This window comes from Monodon monoceros, unplaced genomic scaffold (genome assembly GCF_005190385.1).
Source record: "Monodon monoceros isolate NGI ecotype Baffin Bay Population unplaced genomic scaffold, NGI_Narwhal_1 Super_Scaffold_12, whole genome shotgun sequence".
NCBI lineage: Eukaryota > Metazoa > Chordata > Mammalia > Artiodactyla > Monodontidae > Monodon > Monodon monoceros.
The window spans coordinates 84,297,280-84,315,356 of NW_021703768.1; the positions used below are offsets into that span (position 1 = coordinate 84,297,280).

At 36.4% G+C, this 18,077-nt stretch overlaps 1 protein-coding gene and 1 pseudogene across 4 annotated transcripts; one reads left to right on the forward strand and one right to left on the reverse strand.

The window, feature by feature from the left end:
* Nucleotides 1-2,423: 2,423 nt before the first annotated feature.
* On the forward strand, nt 2,424-4,325 carry LOC114891469 (annotated as a pseudogene).
* A 141-nt stretch (nt 4,326-4,466) lies between these two features.
* On the reverse strand, nt 4,467-16,878 carry NUDT12 (nudix hydrolase 12). Of its 4 annotated transcripts, none has more exons than XM_029215576.1 (7): nt 16,806-16,878; nt 14,154-14,365; nt 13,006-13,604; nt 9,440-9,607; nt 8,308-8,421; nt 5,666-5,865; nt 4,467-4,691 (listed from the first exon to the last, which is right to left on the reverse strand). In XM_029215576.1, the coding sequence occupies exons 2-7, from the start codon at nt 14,357-14,359 to the stop codon at nt 4,581-4,583; spliced, it is 1,398 nt and encodes a 465-aa protein (XP_029071409.1). In that variant the 5' UTR covers nt 14,360-14,365; nt 16,806-16,878; the 3' UTR covers nt 4,467-4,580. The 4 variants fall into 4 exon arrangements, with proteins under 4 accessions (XP_029071409.1, XP_029071410.1, XP_029071407.1 ...); XM_029215577.1 differs by having other exon boundaries at nt 14,280-14,365; nt 16,755-16,870; XM_029215574.1 differs by having other exon boundaries at nt 16,755-16,870.
* Nucleotides 16,879-18,077: the final 1,199 nt, after the last annotated feature.

An 18,077-nucleotide genomic window follows, 5' to 3' on the forward strand; every position in this document is an offset into this window, starting at 1 on the left:
TAACTCTTCCCTAAAATTTCAATGTAAGGAACTTTCAGATTACCTGTATCTGGGATAATGCTTCCTGAATTAAAACTAAGGCTTTATATTCTTCATGCTAAATATTTTCTGGCATTTCAATACTTTAGTCTCAAAAGTGCACTCAGAAGATATTTAAATAATACAACCAAAAGATGAATATGGCGAAATTCTAGATCTAAATTGGAATGCCCAAAATTCTTCTATTTGCAGCAATCCTATTTACTGTCTGATATGTATGTTTTTCTGGTTTACATACCTAACGATCTGAACTTCAGTCAGTTTCTCCCAGAAGCCTTTCTGTTTTCCTCCTTAAGGCCTTTTGTCCCTTCAGATCTTTTTTTTTTTTTTAATTTTTGGCTGCGTTGGGTCTTCATTGTGCATGGGCTTTCTCTAGTTGCAGCGAGCGGGGGCTACTCTTTGTTGCGCTGCACAGGCTTCTCATTGTGGTGGCTTCTCTTGTTGCAGAGCACGGGCTCTAGGCACGTGGGCTTCAGTAGTTGTGACTCGCGGGCTCTAGAGTGCAGGCTCAGTAGTTGTGGAGCACAGGCTTAGTTACTCCACAGTCAAATTTTATTATGTATCTAAATGTCTTATGTAAGTCTTAATTTTGTCCAAAGTCCTGATATCAATATTTTCATCAATTACTAAGAAAATCATTGTTCATTAGTAAAATAAAGTTTTGTTTGAGAAAGGTATTATTTAAATGAATTTTAGTACCTAAATTTTAATTAACAGGATTTGGTAAATTAAATTTATTCTTCTTATCACCCCACATATACTTTGAGTAATAGTTTTTACTTCCTATTAGAGGGAGAATCCTGCACTGGGTTATACAGTACAGACTGTTGTAATTAAGTTAATTATAATTAATTGTATTAACAATTGTAAGTGGTTGTAATTGTGTGACTTTCACCAATTAATTAATTAATTGATTCACCTTTAACGGATAAATTAATTAAATTCACCTTTCAGGATTTCCTTTTCCTTATCTATAAAAAAAAGGCAGTGAACTACAAATATTGTCTTTAAGTTCTTTTCCAGTTCCAACATAGAATAGTAAAGAGCCAAATTATATAAATTTATACATTTATAAAGTACCTTTTAAAACAATTTCAAAACATCCTTATAAAATATGAGTTTTATGTTGCAAAATTGTGAAATGCTACAGTTTACTTTCTCTAAAATCTTACTGTTTCAGTTCTAAGATATGCTTATTAAATAAACGTTTCTTAGAATGTGTTGAAATAAGGCCAAAACCAAGATGTTGTATTTGAGTTTAATAAATGTTATTAGTAATGATTATATAATTTTCCCCTAATGAAGATACATTCCCTTATCACAAAATGACATAAGCCAGTGTTTTTATTAAATATGTAAATCTATCTGGGATTTTATTTAATATTTGACCTTGAAAAGAATTCCTTGTAGATATGTTTAATTTCACTGAAAAAAGCAGAGACTCCTGATTTGTCTTAAGAACAACTTTGAGTAGAGCTAACAAATAGATATGTTAATTAATTTTATGTTTAAGAAGGGGGTCCCAGACACAATGGTATTCTCTCACTGAAGTTCTCTTTCCCTGAGGGCGTGGTATAGTGCTCACTAATAGAGTTGTTAAAATAGAAAATTCTTAACACTGATCGAAACAGACTAGTAGTAACACTGTAACAGTGCCACTGTTAGAACAATGGAACCAGGAGAAAAAGTGGACTACAATGGGAAGATGAGCAAAAATCAGCTACTGACAACCAAAAGGACCTTCGTGATAACGAAAGTATTAAAAATCAAGCTCAAAATTCATTAAAAATATTTTGTCTCATTTCTCAAAAAAGACCTTTAGTGAATGGTCTTATGCTTACGAGAGGTGCTGAAATTTAGGTTTATTTACATTTTCAGCACATACTTCTTTACATGATTTCTCTTATTAGAAATACGGTTTTGTGAGATAAAACTGTGGAGCACAACTCCCCCCACCCCAGAAAGTTCAGAGAATGCTGACTCAGATTTAACAAAATCTGCGGAAATGTTATAATTTTTAAAAATATGAATTTTATCGTTAAGATGGAAGGTACATTTCGAAAACATTTCGAAAACCCAGTATGATATTTGTGTTGTGACGTTCTAAAGCGCATTAAACATTTCTAATCTTACTTGAGGAATAAATGGGATTAGAAATCAATTAGGGCGGGGTCTGAGGGCGGTGCGGCGCCGCGTGGGCGCGCACGCGCCTGAGCGCGCGCCCGCGCGCGGGCGGGACGCGGCGATCGCACCGCTTTCCGCTTCGGACGCGCGGTGGGTCGAGCCGATGTCTGTGTGGCAATAACACGTCGACCCCGCTGCCCGCCATCGTGCCCGCCGTCCGGAAGGCCTCCGCTGCGGTGATTTTCCTTCAAGGATTGGGAGACACGGGACCGGTTATGTCTGTAACATTAAATATGAACGTGGCCATGCCTACTTGGTTTGACATTTATTGGGCTTTCACCAGATTCACAGGAAGATGAAACTGGAATTAAGCAGCAGAAAGTGTAAAATCTTTGACAGAGCAAGAGGTGAAGAATGGCATTCCTTCTAACAGAATTATTTTGGGAGGATTTTCTCAAGGAGGAGCTTTATCTCTGTACATGGCACTGACCACACAGCAGAAGCCGGCCGGCGTCACCGCTCTCAGCTGCTGGCTGCCGCTGCGAGCTTCCTTTCCACAGGGTCTTATCAGTGGAGTGAATAGAGTCATTTCTATTCTTCAGTGCCATGGAGATTTGGATCCTTTAGTTCCCCTAGTGTTTGGTTCTCCAATGCTGCAAGGCTGAAAACCTTGGTAAATCCAGCCAATGTAACCTTCAAAACCTCTGGAGGCATGATGCACAGTTCATGTCAACAGGAAATGATGGATATCAAGCAGTTCATTGATAAACTCCTACCTCCCATTGATTGACGTCACTAAGAGACCTTGTGGAGAAGTGCACACCAGCATCATCGTAGAGTATAAGCTTTTTCCTGTGCCCGATCTTGAAACCTCTGATGTTCGCAGTGTTAAAATGTTTTGCAAATACACACCAATGACACAGACTAAATGAATCTCCTCGTGGGAAATTTATGATCTGTTAAGTTTCTATCTATAATATGATCCAGAATATACTAGTATTAAAATAGGTGGAGCAGCTAGCTTCTTTCTCCCAAACGTAATTCAGCAAAATAATAAAATACTGCAACCAGATTTTTTATTACATCACTTGAAAATTATTAGTATGCTTAATGAAAACTTGTTCAGGTATAAATGAGCAGTTAAGACAGGTTATGCATGCTGTGACTTAGACTCTGGACTTATTCCCAAATTTGTCACCATGCAGTATCTGCATTTTTATATATGTGTTCATATGTGCTTAATGATTATAATACATAGTAAGAATGTGTTATTACATTATTCCTAATTATAGGGATAATGCTTCTAAGTGTCATGGCCCTTTTATTTTGGGGACCAGGTTTTTCTTTCCTGAATATAATTTCTATTTAATATTCTTTTTCCTCTCTAGAAATGAAATACGTCCTTTCTTTTTTATCCTTCATAACAGACCAAATATTGCCTACTTGCCATAAACATCTGCTGTCAATACATGCTGTAATTTGACATTCTGAATCAGACATGATGGCATTGAAAATGTATTTATACTTGTAGAAAGAAACCAGACATCCCTTCAAAGTTTCTGCACTACTTCTTAAACTGGACCTTTGTCTGCAGTTTAGGCCTGCAGAGTTACTAGAATCTTCAGTCCAGGTAACGAGAATAATTCTGTGGTAGTATTTTTCTGTAATTATCTGGAAGAATAATTAGGTCATGTTCTAGTATGTTTTGAAATATTTAAGACTGATCTTACAAACTGTCATTTCTAAGATGATTTGCTCTAAGATGATTCTCCTCGTAGCACAGAGTTTTAGTTTACTTATTTTGCACATAGGTTTGAAACCGACTGCTATAGGAAATGAACAATCCCATTCAAAGAATCTGCTTTACTTTTATCTGCCAATGGAGTTATTTGAAATTTTCACTGTAGTCAGAGAGGATCTTTTTAAGTTAGTTTTTGTGCAAACATAAAGGTAGCAATTATTTGATTTTAAATAGATTTTTATGGTGTAGTTACCACCCAGGTTAATATGTAGCAAAAATGTACGCTTGATATTTCTGAACTGTTGTTAATTTTTCTGCTGTATCCCAACTGACCAGAACACTGTTAGGAATGCTTTATAAATGGGTGCTACTTGATGATGGAAACGATTTTGTATAGGATGTTAATAATGAAGCCATATGTTTATGTCTGGATTTACAGTTTTTAAACAATCATTTACTAAGTCATTTTGCTTTTATCTTTAAGAATATAAACTATTGTTTCACACATATTAGCAAGATCTAATTTATGGCAAGAAATATTCTGTTGAAATGTTGTGCTGTAATGTGGGAAAATGTAAATCTTTTTCATGGTTTCTATCAGTGTGAAATAAAATTTAATTTTGACTTAAAAAAAAAAAGAAATCAATTAGACATAGTCAAAGTTTAGTTATTTGATTTAGAGATTGGGGTTCATTCCAATCCAGTGTTTGATTAGTTGATGTGCAATAGCTCGGCTTGGTGGCACAAAGAATGCCTGCTGCTTCCCTTTGGTCAGAACATCCACAACCTAAAATACACCACAATAAAACATATTAGGATTTTAAAACTGTCTGTCATACTTAAATACTATTTCTATGCTTATACAATTCAACTAAAATGTAATGACTTTTACAGTGAATAACAACAGGAGAAAGTAATAACATCTATATTCAACATGCAAAATTTAGTACACTATTTTTAGTTGCTTCATTGAGTCAGTGATTCAATTTTTAAATACTCCAGAAAGACATTCTTCCTGATGAAAATAAGGTTATGAAAAAGCAAAGTATATGCTACACATTTATTTTCAAAGTGAAAATCAACTTTTGGAAAAAATTCCCTTTTATCCTTTTATAAAATTCTGGAAAAAAAATCTAATTTCTACTTTTTTTGAGGTTGAGCATAAAATAAAATTAATTTTGTGTAAGCGAAGTCACTAAGGATTTCAGGTCTTCACTACTGTAGAGTATCCATCTGTTTTCTATACAAAGACATTGGGTTATACAAAACACAGACAAGTAATTTATCTTTCATTGTATTACTTAAGGATGAGTTTTAAAAAGTTCTGTGAGTGTATCTGTTATACAGTTTGGTCAGTCTTGTCAAGTACATTTAAAATGAACAAGAACTTTTCAAAACTTATATGCATTTTTACTGATATTTTTTGAGTTACTTGCTTTAATGCTACAAACTAAAATATGTCTAATAATAATATTCCTGCTTCTCATCTCTGAAATAATGTTCACCCATTTTAAGGCCACTGAAAGGTATCATTAATCTCAAGGAATGGCATTTGAAATGAGAAAACGGCACAGAATCATCAATACTAGAAGAATCTCACAGAAGGAGTTAACAGTGGACACATCAATTACATTGTAATCCATGAATGATGAGGGGGCCATAGCCATTCATTCAACTTGTTGAAAACATGTATCCTTGCTACATGCCCAAACCAACAGAGTCAGAGAATCAATAGAAGAAGGAAATTAAATTGAACTTCACCTGTTCTCTAGTGAACCAGCGGGCATCCTCTATTTCATTCTTGTCAACTTTAATTTCTGTAGACACTGCCACAGCTAAGCAACCAATCATTAAGGAGGAGGGCATAGGCCATGGTTGACAAGAGACATACTGAACACGGCCAACTTTGACTCCACTTTCTTCTTCTACTTCTCTCCGAACAGCATCTTCTATTGTCTCCCCTAACCAAATGGGGCAAAAGAACAAGTAGCTGATGAACATACCCTGGACATTTTGTGCTCCAAATGGTTCAAACATTTGGAAAACACTTTGGACAGAAACCCAATTCAAAGAATCAGAAAGCAGAAGCCTAAAACGAGATTGGAATTCAAGAAACATTATTTCTTTTTTTTGGTGGTACTCGGGCCTCTCACTGTTGTGGCCTCTCCCGTTGCGGAGCACAGGGTCCAGACGCGCAGGCTCAGCGGCCATGGCTCACGGGCCCAGCCGCTCCGCGGCATGTGGGATCTTCCCAGACTGGGGCACGAACCCGTGTCCCCTGCATCAGCAGGCGGACTCTCAACCACTGCGCCACCAGGGAAGCCCAAGAAACATTATTTCTTATATGACTACCTACAGAATCAAAATGCCAAGAAACTTTTCATTTCTTAAAGGTCTAAATTTGTTATATTTTAAAAATTATAACATCTACGACTATCCAGCACGTACTTACTGTTGGCTAAACACTATGCAAACACTTTATATATTATGTTGTTTATGTAGCTAACCTTTTCCTCACTAAAATCTCGAAACATTTTTTTATGTTGTCAAACAATTATTGCAGATAACTCTTTTCCAAAGAGTTAAAAACTACAATTTTAAAAACAGCATACACTGAAACTCATTATTTTTCTCTTACCAAATGATTATTTTTCTCTATGTAATTGTTGACCCAGCTATAATAAAGTAATGCCTATAAATGTAATTTATATTTCTGATTTGTTAAAACTGAGAATTAGAATAAAGGGAATAGTTTCTAAGTTAAATTTATCTGAAAGTTTAGACACAGTTTGCTATTTAAATACAGCTTTCTATTTCAAATAGATTGGTAAATTTCCTATATTAAAATTAATTTATATTCATAAAATTAGTGAAAAGATAACTCATAGACTAGCATAAGATATTTGTAAGACCAAACTAAATAAAGATTAGCATACAATACATATTTAAAAACCCCTAAAATCAATAAGAAAAAAAGATCAACGACCAAAACAAAAATAGGCAAAGAAGCTAAAAATGTAAAATTCAGGGAAAAAGAAACTGGATGCCTAATACATATCTGAAAAAAGATGCTCCATCAGCAGGGAAATAAAAATTAAAACGACAATGACATAACCATTTCATAACCATCAGAATGGCAAATAAAAATCTTGATATTCCTAACTTGGTGAAGATGAGGAATAATAGACATTTCATGTACTTCCAGAGGGAGTGTAAATTGGTAGGAACACTTCAGAAAACAACTTGGCAATATGTGGAAAAGATTAAGATGCTCATATCCTATGAGCTAGCAATTCTACTCTCAGATATACACCCTATGGAGGCTTATACCACTCCTTGCAAATGTGTACAAGGAGTAGTTCAAGAATATTCACTGCAGTGTTGTTTGTAATAGTAAAAGCTTTGAAATAAACTAAATGTCCAACAGCAGAATTGGATAAATGAATTGCAGAATATTCATAAATGGAAGGCTATACAGCAGTTTAAAAAAATGACCTAGAGCTACTTAGAGGCAGCATAGAAATTAACAGCATGGACTCAGAGCCAAACTGCCCAGGTTTGAATCCCTGCCCTATCACTTACTAGCTGTTTGATCCTGGGCAAGTTATTCAGCCCCTGTACCTTAGTGCCCCATCTGTAAAACTGCTGAAATACCACCTACTTTATAAGCTTGTATGAGGATCACATGATTTAATACAAAGAAAGCCTTCGGGAAAGTGTGGCACTACATATGTTTAGTACTATTATTATCTATCAATGTAGATTAATATTGGAAGTTGAGATTAAACGTGTTAATTAGATATATTAATTCATTTATTCCGCAAATATTTACTGAACTACTACAACATATCAGGCATATGCTCTAAAGGTTTAGGATAGAGCAATAAATAAAACAAAGTCCTTGCCTTTATGGAACTTACATTCTGGTACTAGCAAATAATAAACAAATAAATAGGTAGATAAATAAATAAATACATACATATATACCATGTTAGGTGCTGATGAGTGCTGTAGGGAAAAATCAGACTGGATGACAGGGATTGTAAATGCAGGGTATAGGGCTAACTAATGTATTTAGAGCTATCAGGGAAGGCCTCTCTGAAACGCTGACAATTGAGCCTAGTACAGAAGGAAGTGAGGTGTATATCATGCAGATACCTTGGGTAAGGGCAATATATGAAAGATATATGAAAGAGCAAATAATGAATTTTTAAAACAAAACTATTCCACTGGTAAAAATAAAAATTATATCATCTAAAATACACAGAAAATATTTAAAAATATCCCAGTTTTATAACATGATAATTTATCAGAGATTATTTCTCAAATGCTGTCCAAACTTTTTATTTAGAAATTATAAGTTAAATGAAAATTATTATAAAAATTATTAAGAAAAGGCTTACCAGGTTCAATAAATCCAGCAAGGCAGGTAAACATGCCTGGAGGAAATCTTTTCTGCCTGCCTAAAAGACATTTGGTCCCATCTGGATGAATAACTTGCATGATTACTACTGGATCTGTTTAAAAAAAAATCAGACGTATGAATGACAGGAAAAAATAATTTAGACTCACCTTGTAAAGTCACTGTCTAGTAGGATAATAAAAACATGCATCTCCTGTAAGAACAAGACTTTTGTCTAGTTACAAGAGACTGTTTCTTTCTGCCAGGAGACAGAGTATTTCAGGAAAACTGCATAGAATATTGTCAGTAAGCTAAAGAAAGATCATTTTTGTCTTCTTTCTCATCTTAATAGCAACATTCATTGTGTATTTATGGTATGCTAGGCTTATTTTTATTTTTTAATTAGAAAGAAGTTTGAGTAGGTAATACATGGCATGGAGAAAATTCAAATTTTACCATAGCAAATGTAGTGAATTTCCCTATTCCTTCCATCGCAGTCCTTAACAAAATGTTTTTAAAAGATAATGTGGCTCTATGATTGAGTTTAATCCATTAAAAAAAATTACTTCAAATAATAGTTCCTCTCTCGAGAAGTCACTAATTCAGTAAATTCGCCTCACTAGATCACAACTGAGAGCCGGTAATCAAATGTAAAGGGCTCCTAAGCAGCAAACATATATGTCACTAAGCCATGCACTTTACTCCCAGGAGACCTCCTCAGGTGTTGCTGAGTCTATCCTTTTTTCACACAACTTTAAAGGGCTGGGTTATCAGATTTCTAATTCCACAGCCAACTCAAAGCACCAATTAGGAGGAGAGAAAGTACAGGCAGACACCAGCAGTAATGAGAAGCTAGCTCCAGGCTCTACTGCTTTGGTGATACCACAAGCAGGTACTTTGAAATCATGTATCTCAGTGCATCAAATTCATGCTGATTAACCCAGGGTTAAGAAGGGTAGTAAAAGTCATCAAAGTACGTAATACTTTAATAATTATAGTCTTAATAGTTAAATTAAACATGCTTTCAATAAAAAGGTAAGCCCCTCAGCAACTCAAAATCTTGTCTTTCCAGAATGCCTTATTCCCTAAGATTTCCAGATGGCTGAGGTTTCACTGTAAAAGAAAAGGCTTACCAACTCTTGGATATGATGTATTGTGAACACCATGGAGGCTAGGACAGTCTTCTTTTAAGCATACTCTTTTATAGCCACCTTCTTCAATTTTAGTTGCACTTCCACAGGTTGGGCAGAACTTATATCGACTGTGCCAGGCGAGGACAGATCTTGCTTGAGCTACAACCCCTACGAGAGAAGCAAGAGAAGTTTTACTTCTGTGACAAATTGTAAACAAATTAATATAGAAGTAAAATATTCTTAGGTCATAATAAAGATGTACACTGTATTTTCTGAATAGCTGTGTACTCAAGGGTTTTATTATTCCTATTTTTATGATCTGTATCTTTCTTTTAAAGTAAAAGATTTAATTCTACAGATGACAAATGAAAATTAGATTTAGCTTTAATTTGGACTAATAAAATATTGTCTCTCATATAACTCTCATATAAGATAGATATACTGGGACTTCCCTGGTGGCTCAGTTAAGAATCCGCCTGCCAATGCAGGGGACATGGGTTCGATCCCTGGTCCAGGAAGATACCACATGCCGCAGAGCAACTAAGCCTGTGCACTACAACTACTGAGCCTGCGCTCTAGAGCCCGCAAGCCACAACTACTGAGTCCGCATGCCACAACTACTGCAACTTGCGCACCTAGAGCCCATGCTCTCCAACAAGAAAAGCCACTGCAATAAGAATCACGTGCACCACAATGAAGAGTAGCCCCCGCTTGCCGCAACTAGAGAAAGTCCGCGCGCTGCAACGAAGACCCAACACAGCCAAAAATAAGTAAATAAAATAAATAAATTTATTAAAAAAAAAGATAGAGGTACTAACATCTGTATACACTGTATTAGTTTCGGCATTTACTATACGTGATTTGTAAATTTTGGATATGCATGACTCTAGCGTATAGTGACTTTACAAATAGTGACTTTACAATAGTGACTTTTATAAAAATACACTACAAAGACAGTTCTTAACTTAGATTTGGGCCATAAAGACAATATTACTAGGAAACTGTAGGAACCTGTCTCTACTTTCCTTGGGACTAAGACAATACTGGTCTGTGTCACTGTGGAACATATTCTGTTTACAACTAGAAACTACATAGAATAATTTTTTAAAAATATTGTTTACAACTTTTGTGATTAACTTTGTTTATGACAAAAATGCCTAATAGAATAAATCTTAGAATATGTACACTTTGTCTACAGCCTTTACCCTGATACTTCAAAAAAGAATTAATATGGCCTGACCAAAAATACTAGAATTGGGGCAATAAGCGTAGAAATGCTACATTTCAAATGCCTGACAAAACCTCTCTCCTAAAATAGATTATTCGGTCTAAGGATTTTGGAATAAACAAAACAATCAGAAACAGCAATAACAACATTTTAAACTAGGAAAAATGCAACTAATAAACCATAAATAAAAACAAATGTAACACTGAAATTCAGTGAACCACAGGCAACATTAAATATCTGCCTGCTCTGTTACTGTGTATTATGTAATTTACCTCAAGGTATCGCATTATTTCAGTATCATCACAATACAAAAAGCTAACATTTGGGCTTCCCTAGTGGTGCAGTGGTTGAGAGTCCGCCTGCCGATGCAGGGGACCCGGGTTCGTGCCCCGGTCCGGGAAGATCCCACATGCCGCGGAGCCGCTGGGCCCGTGAGCCATGGCCACTGAGCCTGCGCGTCTGGAGCCTGTGCTCCGCAACGGGAGAGGCCACAACAGTGAGAGGCCCGCATAGTGGGGAAAAAAAAAAGCTAACATTTATTGAGTACTTACTATGTGTCAAGCACCTGGCAAAGATCTTTACATACATTATCTTATTTAATGTTTAGAGCAACACTATAATGTAGGTACTATTATTATCCTCATTTTTGGGAGGAGGAAACTGAGGCAGACAGAGGTTAAGTATCTATGTAAGGTTACAAAGCAGCTGAGTAAAACAGCCTCAGTTTCCTTACTAGCTTTTTTTTAAAGATCCTTTTGATCTTAAAATTATATATACAGCTTCAAAGAAAGGATATTTTCTTTTTAAAAGTGTTGTGTTTTTTCCACAGATGTGGGGAATAAAACATACCACCCCAGATTTTGGGATAAGTGCTAAGAAGTCTCTGGAAGAGCCTACCAGATCGCCGAAGAGAATGTGGACATTGAGAAGTGACCCCTTCCTCACCTCTCATTAACTCATCAGTCTACTGTAATATACCTTCTATTCCACTGACACTCCTCTCATCAAATTCATCAACAGCTTCATGTCATCAAACCAAAGATTCTTTAAAAAAAAAAATCTTTGTCATCTTACTCAAATTCTCAGCAGCATTCAATATATTTGACTACTAACGCCAAGAAATACTTTGCTCTCTTGGTTTCCATGAGCACATTCTCCTGTTTTCTTCTTACCTTACGGCCACACTGTCAACATCATCTTTGATGGCTCCTCTCCTATCTGACCTCTAAATTTAGGGGGATTCAGGTTCTTTTTTTTGCTTGCTCTCAACTCTCTAAGTAATCTCAGAAATTTCCTGGGATTTAAATACCACCTTTGTGTTGATGACTGCCATACAGGTATATTCCAGTTCCTCTCCTTAGTTCCAGATTCTATTTCCCTTCTCTGAAAGTTAACATGCCCAAAGTGAAAATCTTGATTTACTTCAAGTCTGTCCTGCTTCCCTCACTCTACCCATCATTCTGTATTATTTTATCAAGAAAGAGTACTACTATCTACCAAATTACTAAAGTCTCAAACTTAGCAGTCATTCTTGATCTTTTCTTTCATTATTATATACCCCATACCCACTCCATTAGCAAGTACCGCTGATTTGCTCTCCAAAATATATCTTGAATGTACCACTTTTCCTCCATCTCCCCTATTATCATCTTAACAACTCAGACGTAGTCTAGGTTACCAGCATCTCTTTCTCACTTATAAGTCTCAACCTACTGTTCAAGCCCTATCAGTTCTACCTCCTGAATATCACAAACTCTCCCTTTCTCTCTACTCCACTAATCCAAGCCACTGCAATCTCTTACCTGGGCTACTGTAATCTCCAGTCCCCTCTTAATAGGACTCCTGAATTCCACACTTAATTATCTACAGTTCATCATCTACAAAGCAGCCAGAGTGAGGTTTTTTTTTTAAACCTAGGCCAGGTTATAACATTTAAATGGAATTTAGAATAAAATCCCTCATTCTTACCATGATATATATGACCCCACATGAACTGGCATAGCAAGCAACAGACAGCAAAGCAAAACAGTCAAGGTCTTTGCCATTATGCTCAGTGTACAGCAGGCACTCAATAATCATTCACTAAAAAATCAAGTGAAACCAGTATGCATTAGGGTTAATTCTGGGGAAACTAATCCTGGCTGATTAAAACTGCTGTAACCACCCGGGAGAGTAGTCCTCTAGGGTGAGAACTTTAGGAAGTTTCTAATGAAGACAGCCTAATTTCATTGCTTCCTGGAAAGAGTGAGCTTCCTAGAAATTGTGGATACATGCAATTTCAATCCAGTACCAAAAATCAGATTATTACCAATACAAGTAAACAGTGTTCACTTCTTACCAGCTTCTTTTTCTTTCAATTGCAGAAGAGCTGGCATTGGAGGATGAAGAAAATAGCAATTTTCATGTCTTTGCTTAAATTCTTCAGCAGCAACAGGATCTATACCTAAAGCAAACCAGGCAACCAATGCATCTCTTTCTGCATCTTTTTCTTGTGAGACTTCCCCAGCATAATTAAATAACTCTTTTTTCATTTCAAGTTCTACTCCAAGGAAAATCAAGGTGATCTTCTCAGCCTGAGCCAAATAATCCTTTATATCTGTGTAGTTCAGCTGACAAAGCCTGACTTCCGGCTGTTGGAAACTTTCTTCATTGCCACCTAGAGTAACCAAGGGATTTAAATCTGAGAAAAGGATATAAACTGTGGCTGGATGGCTTTCTTTTGCTAACAGCCAGTCAGAATTATTTCTTTTTTCACTTTTCCGGTCCAGTAGTGTCTTGCTAAAATAATTTTCACATTCTTCCATTTCACTGGTTAGGAACCAAGGCTTCTTCCCACCTTTAGCATTAGCTAGTAAATTAGCTATATGCTTATAACCCCAAAATTTAGCAATATCCAGTGCAGTCTGCCTTGATTTATTGATAAGGGATCTGTCGCACCTATGGATGGAAGCAAAAAAGTAAAGACACATTTTCTTCAGTATTTATTACAATATTTCCAGATGTACGTGACAGCCCCTCTATTTAATAATTGCATATATTTCTTTTTGTTTTAGCACATAATATACTAATGGAAAGGTAAAAGAAACAATCATAAATGATTAAAAGTTAGAGACAGCAGATATTTAAAATTTCTGGAAGATTATTTATAAAATAAAAAAACCATACGTTTTATATGCTATAATGAGATATTAAATTTTTACAAGGAGTTTTCTATAGTCATAGTGGTTAGATTTACACATTCTATTTGGGAGAAAAAAATTAATTTAACTTAATTTCTTTGCTGTTAAGTATGAAGAGTTAATTTCCCAATTAAAAAAAGTTAAAAATTTTTAATTAGAAATTACGCTATTATATAACAAGACTGTTCAATGAGTTATTTACAAGCCCAATGTTATAAATATGGCTATAAGAAAAATTTAAAAGAAAATACGTAAACCAGAAATTAAACCAGATACTCCTTCAGGTGGTACAGCCTAAAATGTTTACCCTTTCTCAAGCAGAAACTGGACAACATCTGGATGCCCATTCCTTGCAGCATACATTAAAGCAGTCCAGCCATTTTCAGAAGTTTCATTGAGAAGAGATGGAGAATGACTGAGCATTACTGTTAACCTGGCAATATCTCCTTCTGCAGCTGAATAGTGAAATTGGGATGTAATTTCTTGGTTTGGACTTCTTTTTACAGAAGACATTTCTTCCTTAAAATAGGAAAATAGGAAAAAAAACTCATTTGCAATTGCTTTCTTGTATCAATGATTGACCATTATCAGGGTGCTGATATAATTAGAATATTAGTTATGGTTTCTAAAACAATATACTCTTAAAAAGGTAACTAGCAGTCAACTGTCATCACAGCATACATTTCAAAACTGTTATCAGTTGAGAATTTTAAATATAATTCAACATGGGGGATGTATAAAATAATGTATAAAGAACTTTGGTGGAATACAGTTGAAGGGGGTGACATCATTGGGAGGGGGAATAAGGTAACAGACATTACAAAGAGGAAAGTGTATTTCAGGCAAACCAGAGGGACTTCAATATGGATCAGGGCATGAGGGGAGTTAAAGCAAGCAGACAGAAATAAAGACAGATGTTTTCAGCAGATGCCAAGTAGTATTCTTAGAATCTGTGGTACTAGAAACAGATCTGTCCTCTCAGGGAAATTATGATCCTATTCAAAAAGCTACGTTTCACATGAAAAAAATTTATTGCTTTACCTCGCATAGTTAATTCTGCTAATCCATCAGGGAATGATTTTTGCTCATGGTGTGAGGTAGGGGTCATGATACATTTTATCCCAATAGATAATCCATTTGACTCAGCATCATTCTTGAATTCACTATCTTTGTCCCATTACATTGCAGTATTATCCTTTTCACAAATGAGATGACCATATATTTTGGACCTATTATTGGACACTGTTCTATTGGTCACTTTGTCTATACTTGAATCACAGAAGCTTTTAAAACCATTAACTTTGTCTGCTTTGTTACTGTTATTTCAGTAAAAAAGAAAATAATTGTTCCATACCTTTTAATAAATGTTGCCTAATTGTGGACTGAATGTGGTAGGGCACAAACTGAGCTTTTTTTTGTGTGTGGGTGGAAATGGTTCATATTTCAGTTGTCTATAAACTTCTCAAAGTACTTTTTGTAAGGTATGTTTTTTTTTTTCTATGAAATTCTATTAAGAAAAGATTTGGGATTCTAACTAGGTTTCTACCATTCTGAGCATAAGGTATTGAGGCTAAAGAGAAAGAAAGGTTATAATCCATAATTTTTGACAGCAGTTGTCTCTAGGGTTCTGACACTGCAATTTTGTTGATCAGTTGTGTAGTAGGAATAGCATGACAATATAAAAAGAAAAAAGTGGGCTTTGTGACTGTTTACCTTGCCTGTTTATATCTTTCTGCTACCTATAAATAGGTGAAAACTACTCACAGGAATAGAAACAAAATATTGAAATTCTGTATACAACTTAAAGTAGGAGTGACTTCTAGATTAGAAAACAATTTTTTATTTATTTTGATTTACTCTAAAATTTACTTTACCATTCTCTTCATATTAAGATTCCTAAATGCTTTAAAAACTATGAATAAGGAAAGCTACAACTTTTCAGGACTTTATTTTGCACTGCTGTATACTGACTCATGTATGGTCTCCCTTTAAAATTGCCTTTTCCTTAAAATCATATCATACAGGTTCTTCAGTTAGGTTTACTTCAGGCAATATTTAAGTCATGGTCACTTCCTTACCTTCTCCACAGCCCACTCAGTGCAGGTTGACTGCAAAACTGGCCTCCAAAAATACAGTACCATTCACTACCCCCAGCGCAATGCTTATGCATACAGTAGTCTCAGGTGAAAAGAAGTGGAAAATGCACTTTCCCCCTTAGCTTTCTCAGCAGAAAAGCCATCTAGAAACAGAACCATTACTCATTCCAGAAGAGCACACAAAGTCTAAAGACCACCTCTACTGTCTGATTTACTTTTTCACTTCTCTTTGTCAGGTTCTCCTGAAGGTAAGGATTTGAAGGCAGGATGAGGTGATTCAGTTAGCTAAATGCTGTCCTTGCTGTCCAAGAACACGGACTATCCTGAGAAGTCATTTTAAAGAATCTTGAGTTTAAAGAGTCTTTGATTTAGCCAAACGAACATCCATTTTTACGGATGTGTACCCCGGTGCCCCTGACTGGTTCAAGGTCACATGGCTCAAGAGACAGGGCAGACCTCAAATACAGCTTTGTCACTTAAGTCACCGACCATTATTTCTTGGGCGTTCAAGAGGGCCATCTAACCGACCAAGCGCCACCCATTGCACGGTCTCTCCAATGTCTCCAAACAGTCAAATACCTTGAGAGTTTATTCCCTTGGCAGTACTGTGAGATTACTTTTATTTAAAAACGTGAAAGCACACATGAAGCAGCACTTCTTTTTCCCCATCTCAAAGACTGCGCTGGATCGGCTGAGTCCCCAGCCCCGTCCCCGGCGCCTGGGCTGCAAGTCCAAGCGCGAGGCTGCGCCACACCACCCAGCAGGGAAGGGCCCGACACCGCGGAGACCCTAGAGCACAGAGAACTGGTTACCAGCTCCAGAAGCGGCACTGGGCCGACTAACTCGCCGCTGCTGCTACTAACCCACAGGTGACCAGAATAGAAGAACGCAGGTTGTACTCGAGGAACCAGGAAACCCCCTCGCTCGCTCTTCCCGGCGCCGGATGGAGCCTCTCAAACTTCCGGCGAAGGGCCGGTGTCCTCGCACGGCTTTATGGGAGGTGTAGTTTGAAGGTCACGGACTGAGAGATTCGAGAAGGCTCGGGGCTTGGCGGATAGAGGCTTTGGGGAGCTGGGGCAGGAGGTCCCAGCTGAGAGCACCGGCTTCCTAATGGTGAGTGAAGGGCTGTTTGGTTTGGTTTTGTTTTTTTCCCGGTGAGACCGAGATGTGTAGAGCGATGAAAAATTGTAGGTCTGTGGAAACGGTTTTAAGTTCTCCAGAATTTCACATCTAGCCCCCACAAGCTTCTCTCGGATATAGTTCAGTGCGTTGGAGTGTTCAAAGCATTCTTTCTTGTTAGATAAACCTAGAATATTGGTTGGACCAAGTCGTTCCAGTATATGACCTTAAACAGGTTATTGGCCTCGAACCTCAATCACCTCGTATGAGAAATGAGACCATGTGTTGATGCCTACCTCATTAAGTAGTTCTCTAAAAAGTTTATGTCAGTAGCTCAAGTTTAAGTAGAATAACATATGTACACACAACGCAATTATTATTGTTACTGTTATTTTTTATTTAATTTCCCGTGTTTTCGTACTCCAAAACGTACACAAGTGAGTTCGAAATTACAAAGCTCGGCGTTGTTAGTCGTCTAACTCCCAGATCAGGTATTTTTTCTTTACTAAATTGCCCCCATGGCATTCAGTAACAGTTAAGGAGTCTCAGGGTTGACCATTGCTTCCTACCCCGATTTTAGGCATTGGAAGTTCTTTCTTTTCTCAGTGAAGTTTTTACGTGCGCGCCGACATTGTACTTCCATAACTACTTTTTTCTAACTTTGTTCTATGTTTCTTTCTGTGAGTAGTTGTCTTCAGTCTTTAATGATTTCAGTGATGAGGCAGGAGGTCAGAAATACTTTAAGTTAACTCACTTGGAATACCCAATCTCTGTATTCAAACATATCTTAAATAAATTGGTTAACGAACGCACCTATATAAATCAGCTAAACAATGATTAATATATAGCCCTCTTTCCAGCCCTTTGGATTCTTTTGAAGTAAATTCCAGACATCATATTATTTTATTGATAAGTATAGAAGATTAAGCTTTCTGGAATTATGAATATATATCTAAAATATAAAAGGGCTTTTAAAAAGAACATAACTGCAATATGATTAGCACACTTAAAATTTT

Coding starts and splice junctions, on each gene's coding strand:
- NUDT12 (XM_029215576.1), bottom strand. CDS start 14,359: ATGTCTTCTGTAAAAAGAAGTCCAAACCAAGAAATTACATCCCAATTT. Junction 5,866..8,307: donor TGCTGGATTTATTGAACCTG/GTAAGCCTTTTC, acceptor CCATTTGGTTAG/GGGAGACAATAGAAGATGCT. Junction 4,692..5,665: donor GCTGGTTCACTAGAGAACAG/GTGAAGTTCAAT, acceptor GGTGTATTTTAG/GTTGTGGATGTTCTGACCAA.